Below are 10,818 nucleotides of genomic sequence, written 5' to 3'. Positions count from 1 at the left end.
ACTAGTGTACCCATACAACAACACAGTGTAAAGCCCTATATTGTAAACACAGTTCAAACTTCGCAGTATACGATTAGCGAATTAAAGCACTTTCATATTTCTGATAATGTAAAAATACTGTACACAAAGCGTGACACGAGTCAACCAAAAAGAGAACCACGAAGTTCAAGCTCCTCATTTGACACAGTGTCGATTTTGAACACACCATTGTGAACTAAAAAGATGAGTTCACACCGTTTACCTTCTATGTTCACATTCACGACATCGTCATTCATGATATTGTGGTGCTCTTAATTCCTATTTGTTGATAGAGGAATTATGCGTCCGTCCGGCCATGAACTTGATAAACAGTAAGAATGGTTTTGGTTTTTGGTCTTGTGATTATACATATCAGCTAAAACCATCACCATAAAACAAACAAACGCATATCCCTGCCTGATTATTTTTTAGAAAGAAAATATGGTGGGCGAATGTGCTTGTACCATTAATTGAAATTGGCGAATGAACTAAATTGTGTTTATAACATCAAACACTGCAACGGAGGTTTTATCAGTTTACGAAGCTGTTAGTGTGACGTTATGAACCCAGTGTCGTGATATTCATCAGAATGTTTTTTTTAAGTGTGTTCTGTTGAAAGACATATCGATCATCTTACATTGCTTAGGCTTATTCGACTTCATCAAGATATATATATATACATTTAAAAAATATATCTATATACATTATATTCAATAACATACAGTACATTCCTAGCATAATATAAAATTATGGTTTTGTTCAAACCACCAAAATTATGATCGGAAATATGCCTTATGCTCCTCAATTGTCAATAATGTACCATGTGAACATACAAAGTAGGGTTGTTCCTGTAGACATATTATTACAATTTTGAATGATTTGGAGAAATCCACATCGCACTCAAATTTATTTTGCAGGACTTCATCCTCATAAAAAAAAGATGTACAAACGTAATCACCTCTGATACAAAATAATTGTAATAGCCATCAAGCCATTATAATCAAAGGAAAATTATTTTATGTGTTCGCCTACGTTTTGTATTTTGTTCTTCAATCATTCCATTCATGGCATTCAATTTATTATATTCCCTTCCAATCATTCCTCGTACCTTAATCGAATGTTCAAGTGTTTTATTGCAAGTGAGATTTGCGTTAGGTCCTATATGAAAAAGAGTTAATATCAATTTCAATTTTTTTTTTCTTCTTCAAGACCCTGAAAGACTAAATAGGCAGCCATTATTTAAAAAAAACACTTGAATCCACCCCAACTCTTAATAAGATGGGATGCCCTAATCATTTTTGTCAAGCTAATCTGCCAACTTCACAAGATAGCACCCCTCTCCCCCACCCCAGACATACACCCTCCCAAATCCACACCGTGCCCTCATAAACACACCCATGCAGTCATTCCTCTTTTCCATTGTAACCTCCGAACCCCGGTGTTCCTTGAATCAGGCGATTTGGAAAGAGCCCAAATGATCTATTGTAGCTGGAAGGACAGTTTTTTTAGAGTCCCGTCGGACTTCGACCATCGCTGTTAATTAGTACTTCCGTGATCATGGGCCCGCCGTCGATGTATCTAAACAATAGCCCCTGTAGAGAATGCTTTCAGTCGGTGATATGATACCTTGACATCGTACCCAGTTAAAGGTGCATTCGTTTTGATAGGTTCCCACTGTAGTACAGACAGGTTCCAGGACCAGCTCACACGTCGGTGGACATGGGATGGGTGTCGTCACCACGGGAGCTGCCGTGGTGGTCGTTGTCGTAGTCGTTCTCCTCGTCGTCGTCTTCCTAGTCGTGATAGGAGCTTGAGTAACCCCGGCAGTGATGGGTCGTCTCCTTGTAGTGGGGACTCCTGAAATAAAGTAATTAAATGTTATCAACGCGTATACATCTTAAGAGTTGCCTTTAATACAATCATTACTTCTTTAGCGTGCCCATCCGTTTCAATGTATACTTTTAGGTCAACAATGTTCAATTATATCATTTTCAATTCTACAATATTTCTATTTTGTCTTATATACTTATTACATCTATCTTATCTTATTACATTGTTTTATGTCAATTATTGAATGTATATGTATTTTGTACTTGCTTATCACGCTCATATTGAAACGGAGACAAATCCATCACATCAATTATTTTGGTTTAAATTAATCTAATCAGGATCGGAGATTATCGTTGTCCATAATGATTATCTATTTAACAAACGTACGCTATCGAATTTTGCTCCTTGTTTAATTTGTCAGATATACAGATCAAGGGCTGCACTTGGGTTTTTCTGTTCTTTGAATTTTTCTGCTCGATTATGGATTAGCACAAGGGTAGGGTTTAGTTTTAGGTCCATACTTTTTGTTAGGGACTTGGTTGGCGTTATAAGTGATGGAGCAATTGTCACCGAGAATTGTCTCATAGAATCTTTATTTCTGTCATCTATATCTGTCTCTCTAGCTCTTAGTAAATGTTCAAATTTATATTTCCGATAACAAATTATGATACTACATGTACATACTTTTCGGTGTTACCGGCTGCCGTCTCATACAGGCTCCTACATATGCTATGTACCAGTAACCAGTAGCTCCTACTGCGCAGGCGTGTTGCCGAAAGAAACATGCCGATCTATAAGTTTGATCATTGCTCCCACATACAGTTAAACTCCGAGAAGGGTTCTGTTGACAATATCTTGGACAATTCCTGTCTTGCACTGCAAAGGAAAAATGGTAAATACTTGTTATTTGTTTTATGTGCAAAATGATTACTTAATACTCATCACGAACTGTTTTAAATAAATGATTTGATAAGCACAACAATTCAGTCAAGATTAACCCCAAAATATGATAGTTAATATAATACTATACCTGTTACCGTTATTGAAACATTGTAAGGGTAACACATCGAACATTATGTCTCAGTGTATGATAGATGCTTTGGAATTATTGGAATTATTAAGCGATGTATAGATACCAATCGCAAGTAATCAAGCAAAAAAAAAATAATCTAGTGTGTTGCTGTAAAAATAGGTCTATAATTATAATAATATCCACACAACGGAAAGACGTTTCCGAAAAGCAGAAGCGGATCTAGAGGGGGGGTTGGGGGGGTTGCAACCCCCCCCCAAAAAAAAATCCGGGGACCATTTTTTTAAATCTTATCTTTTTTTTTAAACTTGTAATTTTATTTTATTCTATTTCTATGTGTTTATTTCATTTATTATTATTATTATTATTATTACTATTATTATTATTATTATTATTATTATTATTATTTCTTTTTGGGGGAGGGGGGGGGGGGGGGTTGGGCGAACAAATGTCACAGAGTCCCTTGCCCCCCCCCCCCATCAGCTTTTTTGAGGACACGGGCCACCGCCGAAGTGACAAGCTAGGCCAGCGTTGCCGTTTCTCATCCCCAAAATCCCCACATTAAAAAAAAAAAAAAAAAAAAAAGGAAAAAAAAAAGAAGAAAAAAAAAAGAAAAAAAGAAAGAAAAAAGAAAGCACGCTGGAGAGAAACCCTTTCAAGTGCAAATATTGTGAGAAGATATTTAACTCATCTGGTAACTTAACCAAACACATGATAACTCTGGATATAACTGTGTATTTAACTGTTACTTGATTTAAAAAGACGTTATCATGCACTGCTTTTTATGGTCTCCATTGTGTTAATAGATGCCAGGAAAACATCACTTACGGGTTCAAATAAACACCCCAAAAAAATCGGCTCGCCGCTTCGCGGCTCGTAGACGATGCTCCGCATCGTCATTATTGGTCAACCCCCCCCTGAGCAAAAAGCTAGATCCGCCCCTGAAAAGTGTTCAAAATAGTCTCCCAAAAGTCAATGCATTTGAAGTTTGTGTCGGAGTAAAAGAAGCCCTTTGTTATTTTGTACAATTGCGTACCCCCACATGTTGTGGTCTAGTGGATAAGTCGTCGGACTGTGGATCACAGGGTCCGCGGTTCGAGTCCTGCCGCGGCACTAATGTCTTTGGGCAAGAAATTAAATCTACATTTGCCACTTTTCATCCAGGCGTTAAATGGGTACCGGTAGGAAGGAATTCCTTGAATGCTGTGAGCACCGAAATCGGCGTCCTAGATGCAGAGCCGGGTAACATTCGGAGCGCCTTGAGCACCTTGCATGGTGGATATGCGCGCTGAATAAATATCCTATATTACTATTCTTACCTGGAACTTGTTCCTCCGAGCTCTCATCAGTCCCCTGTCCCTCCGAGCTATCATCGGCGTTACCATGGAGAATGATGCATGCCAGGAGGATGAAAACGTACAAAGATGATCCCTTCATCTCTCTAATACCCTCCTAGAACAAAGGTCTGTGGGTGGGGGGGGGGGGGGTAAAAGCAATCAGATCATTATAACCAGTCCCAGTGCTTTATTATCATGATCATATCTTAATATATTGACAGTTTATGACGACGCCTGCATGACAGAAAAATATGATACAATTATTACAATGATAATGTTGTTTACCCGGGAAAGCCTCATCATCATCATTACTGATCTTCCTGAGGACCCTGTAAATATGACTACCGCAGCAATAATGATAAATACCCATTTACACCTGGGTGGAGAGTGGTAAATATAGATTAATTTATTGCAAAAGGACTTCAGTGCAGTGAAGGGATTCGAACCCTTAACCTTTGGATTGAGAGTCAAGTAAAGATAATTATACCACGTTCAGTTCAGAAAAGAAAAATGATTGAGGTATTGAAAAAATAAAACTCCACTAATTTATAGTTCGTTTGTAAGGAACACTATGTGGAAGTAATGCAGATACTGGTCTATTTTTGAAGTACAATAATGTGAGTCATGATGATAAGCTGTTTCATCATAATCTAAGGTCTCGATTAACTACCAAAACAATCTTTGAACAAATCCGAACTTTAACAAGTTATATATAGATTGTAAGGAAATGAAAAGAAGCACAAACAGTAATAAGTGAAACTGTAACAGAGCCTTCTCGAGCCAAGAATATCAGACCTGTTGACACAAAGGATATAAAATCCCGATATGAAAGTACCCACTAAGCTCAACATCTTATATGACTAAGTTTCGATAATACATGACTAAGGAACTCTTGAGCGTTCAAAACGCCCCTCATTTTGAAAGATTTAACACATCTTAGAAATAGCGGACATGAATTTCGCGATGATTCACCGATTCACACCGGTCTAGTCACGATAAACACAGACGGAATACTGTACACATGGCACAAGAGGGTTGAAACATTCATTCACTTTCAGATTGTTGTTGTGAGGAAAGTTTTCAAGTACTCTTCTGACTAGCCGATGAAAGGCCCTTTGGGGAACTGTTTCTTTCCTGTTACTTTCTGTGTAAATGGCGTATTCGATTTGTGTGCATCGCTCTTTGAGCTTGGATGATTATGAAGATTATTAAAAGAAAAGTATTTAATCCGCACCAGCACAATTTTTTCCTGCTGTATTACCTTTTACATAATGGATGTAGTGTACAAGTAAAAAACGAATGGGCAGAAGTTGAACATGACACAAGAACAGCAGATTTACATTATATACCTTTTGATGAAAAAAATGTAAAAGGATCATTACTTTGCATCATGGGATAAACCAGGAATTTCCCGCTTTTATCTTACAGTGAAAGACCGTAATAACAGTTAAACAGGCATGCCTTTTATCATCTGATTGTAGAAAAGACTCCGATTTTTTTTTTTTTTAATGAAGGTGTCAAACTATGAAAGCAGAATCATATAAGGCTATGGAATATTAAAGTCATGTCATTCATTCTTTGGGTAAAATTTCGGCGTCAACTTTGCAGTGTTTTTCATAATAGTTTTTCATCCCTGTATATTATATATCTTTCAGTGAAATATTCTTATCAGTGTCATCGTCATCCTCAACTTTATCATCATCAACATCATCATCATTATCCTTATATTTGACATGTGCTTTCAATTAGTTGTCAATTCTTCTTAATACATTTGTTCATCTATTGCATAATATTTGTTTTGGGCTTACAGTGGTAGTCCTTCTTCCTCAATAGTTGTATAAATTATGATGAAATATGATGCTTTGACAATTCAAATTTTCTTTTTTTTCTATAATAATTGTTATGTTTATTTGCTTATATATTATTCATTGTCACAATGTACCTTTTAAAGGTACTATGTCCCTTTTGCAGCCAACCTCAAATTCTGTAGATCTTTGCAGGAATTATGAATATGTCATGTATGTCCTATCTGTGAAATTTAAACGTTAGCAGTGTCCTCATATTCAAATTATGCAAGGAAACCCCTTTACTTGCTAGACTTCACTGTCAGACACTATTGAGTGACTGACTGGCTTTTTTTCTTCTTTGGTAATAACATATAGGAAAGAGTTGTAAAGGGTACATGAGCATTTGTCTACATCAATAACCCACTTCTTGTGATGGCCAAGATTAAACTGACTGAATCTTTGCGCAGCATAAAACGTATGACCATTTGGTACAATTGTCTGAAAATCAAGACTATTACTTTTGGGCTCTATATAGCCCTAAAGTCGATTTGACAACTAATAGTCGTTATTTTCCCACTTGAAGACATTTTCAATCCCCACCTTTTTTTAGGGAAGTTCTAAATTAGTATTATCTTTCAAATGCAGTTGGAATTTAACTTTTTCATTTTTTGGCCTGCAAATGGGACATAGTACCTTTAATATTTTGTATTTATTATGATATCGACTTTTAAAAACATTTATATGGAATGCAGAAGAAATCAAATCAAATCAAATCAAATCAATTGGAGAGTAAACAAAATGAATAGAGACTCTTCGTTTTAGCAAGATTGGTTGGTGCTTCTCTCTCCCTCACCTGTTGAGCTCATATTTGTATCTTTTGATTTTTGTAACATAAAGAGATATTTAGTAGTAGTCAGACAAAAGTAGCTACTGTTTGGTTGGGCGTAATTTCTTACAAATCGTTGATATACGCACGCATACACATCGTATGTTTATATATAATATATACAGTTTATGAGAAATTATTTTCTAGATAACACTCTATTTAGCATATAATCTTTTCTGTTTACAGTAGTAAAAATCAGCGTTCTATGTGAGCTATAAAAATAACTTATCCCACTTTTGATTTCGTGTCAACATTTCAATTGTTCACTTTGATGCTTTATACAATAGTTTTCTTTTAATGACCCAATCGTCGATTACTTTTAGCAGGGACAGTCCCTGTTTTAGTAAGTTTTTGCAAGTCATAATAGTCAAAATACACAATATAGGGGTAATATACATACAAGCATAGCTTTTTGATATGCCCTACTATATACGTATTGAGAAGAAAAAAAACAATTATCATAAAAGGTCATAACAAGTGAATCATATATTGTAATTGTTAATGTTTAACTATTGCCTACTGAAATTTATGTAAAACATCATTCTTATCAGAATTAATGTTGCCATGTTCTTATGTTATTCACTGTTATACATCTAAATCTAAATCTGATACTCGTACTTGTTTTCATCACCCCCAAAATGCATAGTGATGTCAGAAAAGCTCATCGGTAGCTTGCAAAGAAAGGTTCATCAACATATCGAGTTAGCCTGACATGCATAAGCCCACCTCAAATCCCTTCATCGTTCTGATTCATCCGCCTCTGTAATCAATTTCAACTGAAATTAGTGCCGGATTTTGGCTTACGTCACGCATTAAATAAATGTCATCCGCATCCACACGCGTCATCGAGGGCAAAATGAGTAATAAAATTAAACAAAGTGATACTCCATTATGTCGACTAAACATGAAGGAAAAGTACGAAACTAAAAATAAGACTGTTTTTTGCTTTGTCTACGATATTTTTTTTTAATATTAAAGATTAATGAAATATAAAGATTAATGAAATAGGCCCAGGCCTAGACGGGAATGGAATGACGTATCGATTTCTGAAAATAGAAACATCGAAATGAAATGAAAATGCAAAAAAAGAAGAAAACTAGCTGACAGTAATGCGATCCTATAATCATGATGCATTAATTGGCTCCATATAAAAACAAATTATACATTAGGAAATCAAGAACTCTACTAAATATACTGTACACTCGTCATCTTTTTATAGTGTAAACTAGAATTCCTGTTATTGACAGCACTATGATTGCTGTGCGTTTGAATAGGTAGCCAATATCGTTTTCGAAAAAAATTATATTAAAAAAAAAAAAATCATTTTAACACACACTTCCGATGCTTTGGTCATTATTTTACCCCTATCTCTTTTTCTTCCATACCTCCCTCTCCCCTCCCCCCCCCCCCCCTCACTCTCTCTTTCTCTCTCTCTCTCTTCCTTCTCGTTCACTAATCGCTGCATGAAGCCAACTCAACTATTTTTGCGAACAAACGCGTTCTTTTGGCTTTCAATGTATTTTTTTCTACGAATCAAACCTCTAAATTTATGCATTATTTGCAAATCCGGTTTGAACTATAGTTCCTTCAACAAAACACAGGGGAATGAATGATTACACTTTCCTATAGAACCAAACATGATACGTGTGTAAACTCACATCTCCCTGGTGTAACATATCAGTTCATGCCCGCGTCCTAAACGTATCCTTTACGGTAGCTCTAGATTATAAGTCTATCTTGAGACTTTAAAGGCGACCTAAAATCGATTTGCTTTAAATGGATATTTTAACCAATCTCCTACTCCGCATGTCTCTTCTTTTTCTGTAGTGTTTTGAACATGTGGGGATTTATATAAATCCCTCAATGAAGGATTCTGATATTTCGGTTAGCAACCGCCATCTAACCATGAAAGAATATTTGCAAACGGGTTGAGATATTTTGCTCATGCATGATATTCATACCTTCCTCATTTGAACTTTTTGAGTTGCATTGTCCCAAAATAATGTGATCTACTTTAATTATATAACAAAATATTTATGATGTACTGCATTTCTCCATGAAATTAATCAGCTCGATTTCAAGGACCACTTTGAATGATGAAAGATAACAAACCATTGTCCATGTAATATGGGCTAAATTTGTGATTCCTATTGTTGAAGGGGTTGTTTTATGACTGCAGCTCGATGGCCGACATTCGGTTTCTTTTTATCCCGATGAATAATAACAAAACAACCTAAAACACACCCTAATGATGCAGGGCGATATATAAGAGGTATTTACCTACTACAGCTACAAACCACGCAAGCCCCCCCCCCCCCCCCCCCTCGCCCCCTTGATCAAACCAATCGCTTTAGCACAATATTTGCTATCGTTGTATCAAGGTATGTCATCATTAAACATAAGTAATGCAATAATCTTTAACTGCCATTCATATAATCACGTACATGTTGACCGTTTGAAAGAGGAAGTCATTGCAATTTGATCTTTGCATGAAACTAAAGTCAATTCTATGCCCCTCAAATCCACCCCGTATCCCGACCCTCTCCTGAAATACATCCGCGTGGCAACGATGAAAAGTTCAGATAGGCCGAAATATGAATCCAGTCTTGACAGTTATTGGCCTACATACATATAAATAAATTGAGTTATATGCACGCTGCTTGTTTTTCCTATACAAAATTATTTCCTACAAAGACCTGCCTCTATAATGTTGCCAATGAACGCATGCTATTTTTTGTTTTAACATGTATACAGTTTGCCAAGTCTAATTACTTTGTGATGTCTTGCCAAACCCCCCTGTGTGCAAGGTGCAACGACATATAATATCTCAAACTTGTGCGAGAGATATGATCCTAAAGAATAGGAAAAAGGTGTGTTACCCATTCCATTCTTTATAAATAGGTATGGAGTGGTGCTTAGCAACGAACTGGGGAAATACAACCCAAAATTACGTATAGGGTCGAAAGTTAGTTTGATATAGTTAATATACAACCGTGCAATTTTTAATGATCAAAACTCAGACGTCAACCACAGTTTTGGCTGAATACTATTTTGATATATAATGAATATTAACAGACCTTCAAAGGCAAAAACAAAGCTCGATATTTGCTGATAAAACGTGCACATCGTGCATACTTCTGGACTTTGATTAAACAACTTGAACTCATCGCAATATTAAGCTTCAAATTAAAATAGTAAACAGAACATGCACAGCCACAAAGTTGGGTCATTATTCAATTAAGAAATGTCAAACTACCAAACAATATTAACTATTTTTTAATAAGTAACATATAAACTTTATGATAATATAAAAGCACAATATTGATGCTCACCGATCAGTAGATTCAAATAACGATTGCAGACGATGAAACTAAAATCAATTAAACAATACAGAAGTTTGTTTGGATTCCTGGGTTCCTTTCAGCTAATAGTAATCCTGACTTTGCGGATGATTCGTGGAGCTCACAAACTTCACAGCATCCCTCTAGAAACCTCTCCGAGCCTCTACTTATATCGACCTTGTGAAACCAGAAGGATTCCTCTTTGTCCACAAAGGACCCGGTTTGTGGTGAGAAAACACATACGAGACAATTTTTAGTCACACTCGTTTGTCGACACTCGTTAGTGTTGTATAGGTGCTATATTATGACGTGTTAACTCATTCCGTCCTAGTCTGAACACACGACAGCTGTTTGACGTTCACCCTAATTTCTAAATTATGAGTAATACTTGCATGTTACCATTTACACCTCTCTCTCTCTCTCTCTCTCTCTCTCTCTCTCTCTCTCTCTTTCTCTCTCCTTCCCCTTATCATGCTTTTCAATAATAGTGGTCTACATTCCTTTACATATTTTTGATCCTTTATTGATATGTATATGTAATTCATTTAACCGCAATAGAAATGGAATTAAAAGAAAATTCAGAATGTTT

At 36.1% G+C, this 10,818-nt stretch overlaps 1 protein-coding gene across 1 annotated transcript in view; it reads right to left on the bottom strand.

The window, feature by feature from the left end:
* LOC100891265 overlaps positions 1 to 10,548 on the bottom strand; it is an 11,379-nt gene extending 831 nt beyond the window's left edge. The window contains exons 1-4 of the mRNA XM_030972606.1: positions 10,221 to 10,548; positions 4,198 to 4,343; positions 2,533 to 2,724; positions 1 to 1,875 (exon numbers count right to left, since the gene is read on the bottom strand). The exon at positions 1 to 1,875 is cut by the window's left edge and continues 831 nt beyond it. Of these exons, the coding sequence (XP_030828466.1) occupies positions 1,574 to 1,875; positions 2,533 to 2,724; positions 4,198 to 4,315 (612 nt within the window). The 5' untranslated portion in view covers positions 4,316 to 4,343; positions 10,221 to 10,548 and the 3' untranslated portion in view covers positions 1 to 1,573. The remainder of the gene's footprint in view (positions 1,876 to 2,532; positions 2,725 to 4,197; positions 4,344 to 10,220) is intronic.
* Positions 10,549 to 10,818: the final 270 nt, after the last annotated feature.

The sequence above is a fragment of the Strongylocentrotus purpuratus genome, unplaced genomic scaffold (assembly GCF_000002235.5).
Source record: "Strongylocentrotus purpuratus isolate Spur 01 unplaced genomic scaffold, Spur_5.0 spur5_scaffold_6, whole genome shotgun sequence".
Classification (NCBI taxonomy): Eukaryota; Metazoa; Echinodermata; class Echinoidea; order Camarodonta; family Strongylocentrotidae; genus Strongylocentrotus; species Strongylocentrotus purpuratus.
Note: the sequence above shows the minus strand (reverse complement) of the source record. Positions and strands in the feature narration are given on the sequence as shown.